We start from the raw sequence: 13505 nt of genomic DNA, 5'->3' as shown, positions 1-13505 counted from the left end.
AATTCCAAGAGCAAAACTTAAAAGAAGTGGTGAGGCGGGCGGCCTTCTGCTGTTATGCACCTAAAATCTGGAATAGCCTGCCAGTAGGAATTCGCCAGGCTAATACAGTGGAGCACTTTAAAAAACTACTGAAAACACATTACTGTAACATGGCCTTCTCATAACTTCACTGTAATTTAATCCTGATACTCTGTATATCCAATTCATTATAATAACCATTCATGGTGGCTCTAAAATCTGCACTAACCCCTACTCTCTCTTCTGTTTCCTTTTCCGGTGTCCTTTTGGTGCTTGCGCCACCACCATCTACTCTAAGTACCATGATGTTCCAACAATGATGGATGGATTAAAAGCCAGAAGTCTGTATGACCATCAGCATCAAGTGACTCCGTGAGAACCCTAACTACAAAGAGGACTATTTCATTTATGTTAGGTAGAATGACCACAGGGGACTGGGCGGTCTTGTGGCCTGGAACCCCTACAGATTTTATTTTTTTCTCCAGCTTTCTGGAGTTTTTTTTTTGTTTTTTCTGTCCACCCTGGCCATCGGACCTTACTCCTTTTCTATGTTAACTACTGTTATCTTATTTTAATTTCTTATTTTGTCTTTTATTTTTCTTTTCTTCATTATGTAAAGCACTTTGAGCTACTTTTTGTATGAAAATGTGCTATAGAAATAAATGTTGTTGTTGTTGTTCTATCTATCTATCTATCTATCTATCTATCTATCTATCTATCTATCTATCTATCTATCTATCTATCTATCTATCTATCTATCTATCTATCTATCTATCTATCTATCTATCTATCTATCTAACAGCATGTAAACTCCTCTGTTTGACTGAAGGAGAACAGCAATTCTGTCTAGCGTGGAGGCCACTAGTTTGCAGATGTAGGTGACATCATTTTCATCCATTATTGTAGCACAAAAGAAATCCTTAATAAAAACCCAGACCTCAGACTGAGCTATAGGTTCTCCGTCCAATAGGAAAATGAGCCACAGCCTTCTGCCAAGACAACACTGGATTGGCTTCAGGACAAGTCTCTGAGTGTCCTTCAGTGGTCCAGCCAGAGTCCAGACTTAAACTCCAAAAAACATCTCTGGAAACCAATCCGAGGTTGATCTTTGATGGTTTATGAGACTTCACAGAGATTCTCATTTGTTTCATTTAAGAATAAACTTAGCCACAGATGTTTCTCTGAAAATTCCTTAGGGGAAGCAGCTTCAGACAAAAAGGAGACACAAGATACAACTGAGGGAAAGGAAGTCCATATTGAGACTAGAACACATGGTCTGTCTGGTGAGACCTCTTTCTAATTTTGTTTTAATCTCTTTCAAACACTTGACATTTTGTTATTGGACTGATGCCTTTAACCAGGTGTCTTCCAAATCTGAGATACAATCAGTTGCATTTCTTTTGTTGTTTCAATTTGGAGCACAGGTAGGTGAAGTGATTTGCTCATCACCACAAAGTGGTGTCAGCAGTGGGATCTGAACACACAACCTCAGGGCTTGAAGCACAAAGTCTTCCCCACTTGTCCACACTGCCAGATTTTTCCTCCAGAATGAGTCTGACCTAACTGGAGCACAGCAATATAAATTAAACAACTAACAGTAAAATTTCAGAAGCAAGGACTGCAGCTTTGCAATTTGAGTAGTGTTTTGTTATTATTATTATTATCACTGTCTATTACTGAGCACAATGAAAATACTTTGAAATTGCAGAAAAGAAATGTCAAGACACTACTTGGAAAATCTGAGCCCATTGTATGACTTTGTTGAGATATCCGCTGAAACTCAAAAGGAGACCCTTGTGAGAATACCGGGGTGAAGCATTCAGGAGAAAAAGCTGTGAAACATGACGCCAAAGACAATGTCTCCATTTCATTTCTTTCAGACCTCATTGTTGTCGAGGAGAAACTTTTCATTTCTATAGGGAGATCCCATATGGATATCTGAGTTGTGGTTTGGCAGTTCTGCCCTGCTGGGTTCCATGGGAACTGCTGGGAGGTGACTCCCCTCTCTTATGGTGGTCCCAGCTCACCCAGGAGTGATTCCTGAAGGCAGTGAATGAGCGCCAGAAGCACTCCCGGGTTGGGTTCTGCAAAGCTGAGCTCCATGAAGTCCAGGGAGTCGGGGGGAGCAGTGGACAAAACTCACCTGGGAGGAATGGAGGAGGATAGAGCAACAAGGAAAGAGATTACATTGTGTATTGTGGAAGGAGAAAACTGGTTGAAGGGATTAAATTGAATAAAAATGGTCTTTTTAACCCAGGATTAATTATTATGGATTAATTATGTCTGAAGTTTTGGGCTTGGTGTTGGCCACTATGTATATTATATTATATTATATTATATTATATTATATTATATTATATTATATTATATTATATTATATTATACTAGCCATGTAAGGCCATGCTGTAAAAAGCTTGGGCTCCTAGAAACCATGGATTCTGGCACTTCAATCAATCAATCGCATCAGTTGTGCATTAGCGGCTAAGCGAGGTTCTCTCTCCTCGTCTGTTTCGTTTTGATGACATGCTCGCTCCATTTGTCTATCTGCGGCTAAGCGAGTTTCTCACTCCTCGGAGGTTTTGTTTTGCCGATGTGCTCGCCTCGCTTGTGTATTAGCGGCTAAGCGATTTTCTCTTTCTCAGCGGTTTCACGGTGACAACTGAGTCGATTTCTTTCAGCTTCATGCTGTAGCCTCACACTTCTGGGCTGGACAGACAGACACAAACACTTCCACACGTAGACGTTAATATATTATTATATTATATTATATTATATTATATTATATTATATTATATTATATTATATTATATTATATTATATTATATTGTGTTAGTTACAATGATAGGAGCTCAGGACAGCAGAGGGATAAACGACTTGGACTATAATCTTATCTCTGGGAAGCACTGTGGTGCCATGGTTAGCACATTTTTGCCCACAATAATCGGTGTAGCACAGTTGCCCGACACTTTTCTAGGCTTTACGAATATGTAAAAGACCCACTGCACCATTATAATCCACTCAAAACTAATTTGGTTATTCCTCATTGCCCAGTTTGCAGAAGTTCCCTGGACATTTCCATGTTTTTCGCTAAACTTCACGTTAAAAGGTATCGTTAAGTTTGTGACGTGTGCTTCTTTGCCTATTTATTATTTACATATTTATACTAATGATTGACAATGCAATGTATTGACAAGTGGGTGCCAAAAAGAACATACAGTAGTACAAGTAGTGCTTTTCAGTGCAGGGGGCAGGGCCTCGACTTATCAGGAGGGAGGCTCCTCAACTAGCCAATGAATGTCTGCAGTGTCGTCATTGCATATGCATGAGGTTGATTAGCATCGAGGTGCGTTCACAAGGTGATTGTGATTTATTAACGTAGCTCGCGTATAAGTCGGGTCTTGAAACCCGAAAAATCGATCATAAAAACAGACCCCGACTTATGCTCCCATTCAAAAATGCGACACATTTTTCTTTTGCTTCCTCCAATCTCTCATCAGTTTCTCAGACACATTGAATTTTGTTGCAGCAGCACAGTTACCAATTTCTTTCGCCACTTCAACGACTTTTAATTTAAAACCAGCTTCATATTTTCTTCTGATCGAACGCTCCATCGTAGATAAGGGATGCTCTTGCGATAAAGGTGTATGAGGGGGTGAGATACAAAAAACACAAATCAGTGCAAACATTGCTTCGGAATAGTTTGGGTATTACCATGTGGTCATGTGGGCACAATACATAGAAAAAAAAGGCTGTGTGCTCCATAGTTACTCTCTCAGGTGGCCGTTAGCATATCATAATCTCCTGGACCAACAGAGTGAGTTTTCCGCATTCGACTTATACGACCGACATTATAAAATACCGGAAATTATATGGCTGTGGTGGGTTGGCACCCTGCCCGGGATTGGTTCCTGCCTTGTGCCCTGTGTTGGCTGGGATTGGCTCCAGCAGACCCCCGTGACCCTGTGTTCGGATTCAGCGGGTTGGAAAATGGATGAATGGATGAAATTATATGGTAAAATCCAGTATTTTGTTAATTGTTTGAAAGTATTGTCATTTTGTTATGTTAATAAATAAGTTTGCTTTGTACCCCTTCCCCAAAACACCACAACATACAGTATATAACTATGTGAGTGGAAGTCTGATACATACAATCTGTATATTTATTGACGGATTTTGATGAAACTTGATATCTGAGTTCCAACTACGGTCCTTTGAAGCTAATTACATTTTGATTAAGCCTCAGAGGGCTCAAAGCGTTCGACCGTTACACACGGCTGAATTTTGTTCTGTCCTGAATCCTTATTATTTTTTTTATATATTGTGTTAATTTTACCAAAAAGTATTGGAATTGTTTATGTAAATAAATAAAATTCAAACATAACATTTTTTTTAGTTTTCCTTGTGAATACAATAAATTCATTTTATCCATTTTGATTGAAGAAGGGCACTTATTTTCCCTTTTGGCACCAGGCGTTGTTTTGCCACGCTACAGCTCTGACAACAGGCTCATTAAAATAGTTATGTTTCAATGTATGGCTTGCACAAATAGAAAGGGAAGGTCACAACGAGAGTGGGCAGATGACATGGAAGATTGGACCAGCAAGGATATTGCTAGGTTGGCAACAATACCAAGAGTCAAAGCCAAGTGGCACGAACTGATGCAGCGGATGGTCGACACCTACGGGCATTGAGCCTATGGACCAAGAAGAGAAAGAGACTAACGTAGTGGGTTTAGGAAGGGGCAGGGTAGGTGTGGGAATTGTGGGAAGGGCCCAAGTATATTCCACTAGGGCACCAGTTTTGCCAGGGTTAGCACTGGGCATATTGGTAGATCATCCCATCAGCTGCCTGTGAATCCCAGGAACGATAAGGAGGGGTCCGAGTGAGGCAATATGGCTTTGTGTTGTGTTTTACTATTTCCTATTCCCCATTGTTTTCTAAATAAATGCCCTTAATCTTTCCTTAATCTATTCAATGGTTTACTTTTGGCCTATGAAGGCAGGCAGGCACGCACACACAGACACACAATCAGGAGTTACATTATGACGATCAAATCTGAAAGGCACAGATTGTATTCCTGACCTCATTTTGTACACCTCAGTGCCTCATAAATAAAAGGAAACAGACCGCCTGCTTCCTGTGAACTTCCCTCTGCCAGCTAAAGATTACAGATCAGCCCTTCCTAATCCCATTATTAACGATGCAGTTTACTGGCGAGTGAAAAAAAATCCTTTTCAGGTCAGTGTTGTGACACGGCAGGCCGCAGAAGGAAAAAAAAAAATCCTTCAGAAGTAAAGACGAAAGCCAGGAAAATAAAATAAAATGTACGGGGTGAATTCACTGAACCCTGACTTCTCGCAAGGAATTTGCAACTCAGGAAAATGGCACTTCCTCTTTCAGTGTGAGCTTCTCCCCGAGTCAGGCACTTCTACTTGTTAAAGGAGAGCCATGCAGCGCCTGCTTCTGATCGCCGCCTGTGTGACTTCTGTACCGTTAAACTGCTGTCAAGGTAGGTGGGACGTCGACTTCGGATGATGTCCACTGTGTCCCGAGCTTTATTGAAATGAATTTGAAATAATATAAAGACCGGGTTAGGGTTAGGGTTAGGGTAAAGCGTTAGGGTCAGCCTATGAAGACAAATCTGATTGTGGGGTCTTTTCTTTGCTGACATTGTTTTCTGGATCACTGTGTTAGAATGGTAGGACTGTCTCCTCAACTCTCTGTTTGAGATGTTTTATGATACTTTCCATGCTGTTTATACAAAAAGCTTAAGAAAATATGCTATCAGCTGAGTGTGTGAGTTGTGTGTACATTTCTGCAGTATACATATTATATATTTAAAGATATGGGGGGACAGCATTGCAGCATAGTTTGCTTCTTCACAGTTTCATGTTTCTGTGTTCACTTTGAGGTTCTTTATGAGTATTGTACGGATTTTTTAACAAGTAATGACGCTTTCCCCTCTCATCCCATAACAGTTTTTCTTTTGTTATTAAATTTGCATTGGACAAAATAAGACAAGGAAATGTAATACTCCGATGTGCATGAAGCATAAAGCACATAAAGGGTTGTCAGGTTGGATGGAGACCATCGGTGGTGAGCAATCTTCAGGTCTCTCTAGAGATGTTGGATGGGTTTCAGGACTCTTCTCTGGCTGGACCCCCTCAAGGACATTCACAGAGTTGTCCCCTGAGCTGTTTTTGTGTTGTCTTTGCTTTGTGTTTATGGAATGCTCTGCCCAGTCTGAGGTCCAGGGTTATCATCAAGGACGTCGCTATACTTTGCTCCGTTCAGCTTTCCCTCAACCCTGTCTAGTGTCCCAGTGTCTGTTTCTGGCTAAAATTACCCCCTTGTCACAGCCTTATCCATTCTGGCACCCCTGATCCACCCATGTTTAATTGGCTATCTCTGTCTCACTCACAAGAGGCAGAGCCTGTTGTGTGATTTTGGGCTATGCAAAAATAAATTGTATTGTATTGTATTCCTTCACCATCTAATAGTTAATGTGTGGTGAGTGTAATGGAGCAAAAATGGCTGCCATTGCATCATCCAGGTGGGTGCTGCAAATTAGTGGAGGTAGAAGTGGATCCCCTCTGTTTATGTAAACCACTTTGAGTAATGAGAATAGCAGAATATAAATGTAATTAATTATTATTATTATTATTTATTGTATTTGCAATCGTGTCATTTCATGTGCCAGGTGATAGTGGCTACCCGCTCAGAAGTTGGCACTTTACGCCTTTCCTGGACACCCTAACTGTAGAGGAGAGGTGCTATAATGCGCACGCTTGATCTGGTAAAGACTCAGTGGGCGGAGTGCAGCTAGATGCTTTTTAGTGCAGGGGGCGTGGCCTCGACTCATCAGGAAGGAGGCTCTTCAACTAGCGAATGAACGTCTGCAGCGTCGTCATTGCATATGCATGAGGTTGATTAGCATCGAGGTGCGTTGTGATTTATAAACGTAGCTTATAAGCTTATAGTTTGAAACCCGAAAAACCGATCATAAACTCAGACCCCGACTTATACGCCCATTCAAAAATGCGAAACATTTTTTTTTTTGCCTCCTCCAATCTCGCACCAGTTTCTCAGACACATCGAATTTTGTTGCAGCAGCGCAGTTACCAATTTCTTTCGCCACTTCAATTTATAACCAGCTTCATATTTTCTTCTGATCGAATGCTCCATCGTAGATAAGGGATGCTCTTATGATCAAGGTGTATGACGGGGTGAAATACAAAAAACAGAAAACAGTGCAAACGTTGCTTCGGAATAGTTCGGGTATTACCGTGTGGTCTCGTTGGCACAATACATAGGAAAAAAAGGCAGTGTGCTCTGTGGTTACTTTCTCCGGTGGACTTTAATATATCGTAATCTCCTAGACCAATAGCGGGAGTTTTCTGCATTTGACTTATACAAGCAACATTCTAAAAATACTGGAAGTTATACAGTCAAATCAAGCCCCGACTTATCCGCAGGAGAACTTAAACGCGAGTATATACAGTACACAGAGAGGTGCGAACAATGATTTTCACAATCAGAACGGTGCCAGATTTTGGACATGCCAACCCACATTTTCATAGAACAGCTTTTGAAACCCATACAGTGTGTTGGGTGGGGGGCATTGTCATGAAGCTTGATAGGTGATGGCTGACAGCTTTCACTACCGATGCACCACAAAAGCCAAATGTCAAGAGGGTCCATTGAGGCAAATAATCAGCCGAGACTACACCCTCATAAAAACACTCCCACGCCCAACTGTAATGAAAAGGCCACTCCATCCACCCACCGCCTGCCATCAGGCATGTAACATGGAGGTCCCACTTTGGAATTGCATTGGAGTGCCTTGTAATCTTTTCTCAATGTGAGCTTTTATCCTTTTTTTTTTTTTTGTTTCTCTATCTGGACCAGCCACAGTGCTAGCATTGCATTCTGGACCATCGCTCCTAAACAGGAAACACACAAAGCTCACCATTGTGGATCAAAGCAGCGAAACTCTTGCGGTTTTTAATAAATCAGTGACTGACTTTCAGGGCCTCATTTTCAGCTGCCGTTCAATTTCCTGTTCGGGGGTAAGTGAAACCCTCTGAGCTGAAAACAATCAACCATGCGGTTAGCTGGCAGAAAAGAGACATCTGTTAGGATCTTTACGCAGCCGAGGATTCTGTTAGGCGACAACGTGTGAAATGTTAACAACAACAACATTTACTTCTATCTCACATTTTCATACAAACAATGTAGCTCAGAGTGCTTTACATGATGAAGAAAGAGAAAAAAGACAAAATAAATAAGAATTAAAATTAGGGAACATTAATTAACATAGAATAAAAGTAAGGTCTGATGGTCCAGGGAGGACAGAAAAAACAAAAAAAAAACAAAAAAATAAAATCTGCAGGGGTTCTGAGGCCTTGAGACCACCCAGTCCCCCTCTAGGCATTCAAGTCAAGTCAAGTTGGGGAGCATGCACTGGTACAGTGCGTTGTTGCACCCACTACACGTCGAAACAGCTCGGGATCACAGTTAGCAACCCCCCAGGCAGACACGTGGTCCAGTTATACCCTCCGGAAATGACACTCTATCATTACTGCTGTCCACATGTTACCGGCCTCAGGCCTAGGGGAACCTCGGCCAGGTACAAGCCACTGTTGCTACAGGGAGTAGCCACCGTGATATGGGGAGAAAAAGCATAAAAGAAGCAGGCAGCAGTCACGAGTCTCAGACCAGACTTCTCTGTTCCATTTTATTCTCATTTACCCCAAAATGTAGTGAGAAGTCAAGCAAAATTACATATTTTTTTCATTCCTTATGGGTCAGCAACATCTGTCAGCACCTTCCAGATGTTTCCAGGCCAGCTGAGAGATATAATCCCCCACCCCATACACACAGATTATTTCACTTTTTAAAGTATATATTTATTGTCTAATCTGCTCATCTGACTCAGAGTTGAAGGGGACTGGAGTCCATCTTGGTAGCATCGAGTACAATCCCAGAATAGGGAAACCAGTACATCACTGGGCACTGACCCACCCTTTTGGCATCTGGGAGGAAAAGCCAATTTGATCTGGTGCTGACCACCATGCCAGCGTCTTATGTGTGAATGGAAGTGATGAGCTCACCTCCGCTGAATGTGCTTTTCCTTGAGTTCTGTGAAAACGTGGCAATGTTTGGGAACTTCTGCAAACTGGGTAAAATGAATTGAAGTCAATGGGAAGAAAGTGAACTGGTTTTGAGTGGATTATAATGGTGCAGTGGGTCTTTTATGGGTCCCTGAGGGTTAGGGAAGTGTCTGGCAACTGTGTTATACCGCTTATTGTGGGCAAAAATGTGCTAACCACTGTACTACTGTGCTTCCCTGAGTAAAAATTATACTCCAACTCCTTTATCTCTTTCTCCTTGGGCCTCATGCATAACGCCATGCATAGAATTCACCCTAAAACATGGCGTACGGACAAAAGAGGAAATGTGCGTACGCACAAAAAAATCCAGATGCATAAATCTGTGTGTACGCCAACTTCCACGTTCTTCTGCTACATATATCCCGTTATTTAAAAAAAACTCAAGAGGGCTCAGCAGCTGTTGTAGCACCCCCTGGTGGCACCTCCAGATCCCAACAGGGCTGTAGATAACTCCAACTCCGATGAAGCTCTGCGGGAGTCCGAGGCACTGCTGCAACCCAGGAGGGGTGTCATCTAGTGTTCCGGTGGAGGTAACTTTCTGACCACATTTGCCACCTCGGTCCTCCCAGCATGGAGGCGTCCCAGCCAGGTGGTAATCCGTTGACTATTCTGTGGGTAAGCATCACATTTTTGAACTTACTATGTCCCAATCGAGCCCTTACATTCACAAAAATTCACCAAACATGAAAGTCTGCAAACACTTTGAGGTATTCAGAATTCGGAATGGTTCCACCAGCTAAGAGTCACACATGAAAGGGTCTGGACTGAGATTTCATACCACACAGGGTATGCCTTTCATCAACAAACCTGAGTCGTTGAGAAGGAGCACAAAACCTCACAAGTATCTCCATATTCAGATGCTGACCTACATGCAAACATCATGGATTTGAACTTAATGTGTGCCATTAACAGGCAGCCAGTGTAGCGACCTGAAGGGCGAAGTGACACACGTCCTCCTCAGTTGGTTGAATGCCAAATGTGCTGATGCATTTTGAATCACCTGCAGATTAACAATAAATGGATGGACTGGATAAATGCCTAAATTCAGAAATGTATTTGGATTGTCTTCTTCTATGGAAAAAATAATTTGGATTGAAATTTAAATATAGAGATGTACTTTTTAAAAGTTAACACTAAAAACCTTAATTTCAATTTTTTGATGAGCATTTAGAAAAGCATTGTGTCAATAGGAACCTGTGCAAAATGATTTGGGGTCCAAGGAAGAGTGAAGGGTTTAAAAACTAGCTGCCATTGAACATCAAAACTGCCCTTCCAGAATTTACCCCTCGTTTACGTTTTTTAGCTACCTTAAGGATGAGTTTTTGTTACCTGGAAATGCAAGGCCTGTTATTGCATGCTTTTCAAATGTCATAATTTCATTTCAGAAATATGAAATTCTCATTTTGAAAAATTGTCCCTCTCTTACAGTCACTCAAGAACCCAACCAAGTGGAAGCAAAAGAAGGAAGCAGCATCACTTTAGGGTGCGTCTTATTAAATGAGACTCCCCTGGGACCAGTCAGGTGGTACAAAGGGACCGGCAGTGGACGCCAACACTTCTTCTCCGGAGCCCCGAAAGGAAGTGAGAAGAATGACCTCCGGGTACGGTGGGCTGTGGAAAACCCAATGGTCAACTACAGCATCTCAGTGAGGGACGTCAGAGTCAATGACACCGGGGAGTATTACTGTGAGAAGTTCAGGAAGGGATGGGAGGACAAGCCATACGCATCGGGAACAGGCGTCAACCTGGTTGTGAGAGGTGGGTCACAAATTCAAAATGTAGTTGCTATGGATTTACTTTATGGAAATATAAATTGTGGCCTGTAGGGGATGTCACAGCACCCTAAACCCCCTGAAATTACTTCACAGCACAGTCCTGAGTTGAACAAAAGTTTTATTCAACAGCACCTTCAGAAGGCTTCCAGTTTCTTACTTCAATACTTACAATAGGCATGAAGCTTCTCCTCCTTCATCTCCCATGAAGTCTCATTTGCTTCCTCCCGATTCTGACCAAGTGGTTGGGAGGTGGGGGGTCCTGTTTAACTCTAGACCTAGGAGTACTTCCAGTACTCAATCTATTACCGTGGGAAACACTTCCAGGTCCCCACAGAGCCTGGCAGGGTAGATCCCTGGAACCACAACTCCCATGTTACCCTGAGGATTGCCACACTGGGGCCCTCCAGATGGGATGTTAACATTGTGTGTAAAGGGGAACGTACTGCCCATAGTAGGCCATCTGTTCCACAGTCCATCCTGGGTGTTGCTCCACGGTTGCTAGAATTCCAACCATGGAGTAGCTGCTGCTACAGCCTCTTCTTGCTACCTTATCCTAAATATCACTGCTCCCAGCTGTGCTTTGTTTCTCTTGGCCTCCAGGCTAGTTAATGGAGCAGGACCCATCAAGGTAGGGACATCTGATGGTCCCTCACTATATATAATCTAAATGAAAAATGTATTTTTTGCTTCCTTACCTTGCATGATGCTGATAAACAGCCAGAATTTCCAGGCTCTTATTTCCTTCCTTCCTCTCCTTCACACCTCCAGCCGAGCTTTGTCCTCCTTCCTCCTGACTGCGACTCACCTGGATGTGGCAGGGTGGCTCCTTTTATCTTGGACCTGGGAGTGCTTCCGGTACCTGGGCATAGCCCGATGGAGGTACTTCAGGATCAATTGGAAGCCCCAGAGAGCAGGGATCACATATCCCTGCAACACCCCCTGGTGGCACCACGACAAAACCGCTCTATCGAACTTCAGTTCCCAGCATACCTTGCCAGTGTGTTGCCCTGGAAGGCTGCCATCTATTGTGTTGGGGGAGCCTGTAGCCTTGTCAGGTTGTCTCCCCCTGTCCATCCATCCTACTGGCCTCCCAGCCCATTAAGGAATCAGAACCCATCCTGACTGGGACGCCTGCACATGTGTGTTGTCCATCACACATTACAGACCAAATACAAATCATTATCAACACATATTATGTTATCATTTCAACTGAAATGCAAAACATTATTGGTGTTTATTTATTTATTTATTGTTTTTTACATTTCAAGCCAAGCCCAAAGAATTATCAGGTTGTGTTTTATAACACTGCAAACCAAATAAAACCAAAAATCCTTTAAGCATCATGTGACGCAGATACTGGTGTTCTTTATTCGTTTATTTTCCACTTTCAGAATGAGATTTTGGGACTTTCTTGGTGACTATTCTGAGGTTTCTGAGGTCGTGGAACATGAATCAGGCATTTATTTTGTCCTATTTTTGTTCCTGATAACCCATAAGAAAATGTTACAGACCAAAGGTTGATCTTTGATGGCTCCTGAGACTTTACAGAGATTCTCATTTATGTTTCATTTAAAAATCAGCGTTGTCACAGATGTTGCTCTTAGAATTCTTGAGGAGAAACAGCTTTAGACAAAAAGGAGACACGAGATACGACTGAGGTAAAAGGAGTCAAAATTGAGAATTTGGTTTGAAAGTCCTGGGATATTTTGTGAGATCTCTTTCTAATATTATTGTAATCTCTTCCAAGACTTCCTGTTACTTACTTATTATTGAACTGAGACCTTTATTCAAGGGGTTTTACAATATTTAAGATTCAATTGGTTACATTTCTTTTGTTTCGCCAGTTGGAGCACAGGCAGGTGAAGTGACTTGCTCATAGTTACATGGTGTCAGCAGTGGGATTTATACACATAATCACAGGGCAGGAGGTCCAAAGTCTTAGCCACTGTGTCATCTTGCCTACCTTATTAGTTAGTAGATTTATTACTATTGTCCATACATTTCCCCACATATTACTGAACACACAATTTTCAAATTACAAAATGAAATGGGCTTGCTAGTGTCCTGGATAAAAAACCAACATCCAGGCATTTAATGACCTCTTGGGCACGGCCATCAGCAGTGTGTCTGTCTGCAGAGAGAGTGTTGACCTCGTTGAGAGGTTTATTACCATGGCAGTGACATTCATGTCTCTGGTGACTCTTCCTATGAAGTCAGTAGATGGATTGGGGGAGCATGAGGGGTCATGAGGTCGCTGGAAAGGGGTGTGTGGCATTCCCGATATCTATGCAAAAGGATGAAGGTCCAAGTCTTTAGAGTCCTGGTGCTCCCTGTTTGTGAGACATGGACGCTATCCAGTGACCTTTGTCTCTTTAGAGAATCCTCGGGTACCATTGATTTGACTTTGTGTTGCTTATGGAGTCCCAAATGAGGCACATTACCTGCATTGCGAGGGAGCATCAGTTACGGCACTACGGCCATGTCAGTGTGATTCCCTGAGGGTGATCCACCTCACAGGACCCTCATTGTTGAGGACCCA

At 42.4% G+C, this 13505-nt stretch overlaps 2 protein-coding genes across 2 annotated transcripts in view; both read left to right on the top strand.

The window, feature by feature from the left end:
* LOC114658479 (signal-regulatory protein beta-1-like) overlaps positions 1-13505 on the top strand; it is a 239528-nt gene that overhangs the window by 118370 nt on the left and 107653 nt on the right. The gene's annotated exons all lie outside the window — the stretch shown is intronic.
* Positions 4637-13505, top strand: part of LOC114659716 (signal-regulatory protein delta-like) — a 40925-nt gene continuing 32056 nt past the window's right edge. Inside the window, exons 1-2 of the mRNA XM_028812342.2 lie at positions 4637-5527; positions 10620-10949. Of these exons, the coding sequence (XP_028668175.1) occupies positions 5467-5527; positions 10620-10949 (391 nt within the window). The 5' untranslated portion in view covers positions 4637-5466. The remainder of the gene's footprint in view (positions 5528-10619; positions 10950-13505) is intronic.

The sequence above is a fragment of the Erpetoichthys calabaricus genome, chromosome 10 (genome assembly GCF_900747795.2).
Source record: "Erpetoichthys calabaricus chromosome 10, fErpCal1.3, whole genome shotgun sequence".
In the NCBI taxonomy this organism is placed as follows: domain Eukaryota; kingdom Metazoa; phylum Chordata; class Cladistia; order Polypteriformes; family Polypteridae; genus Erpetoichthys; species Erpetoichthys calabaricus.
The sequence above is the reverse complement of the archived record's forward strand: the minus strand, read 5'-3'. Positions and strand labels throughout refer to the sequence as shown.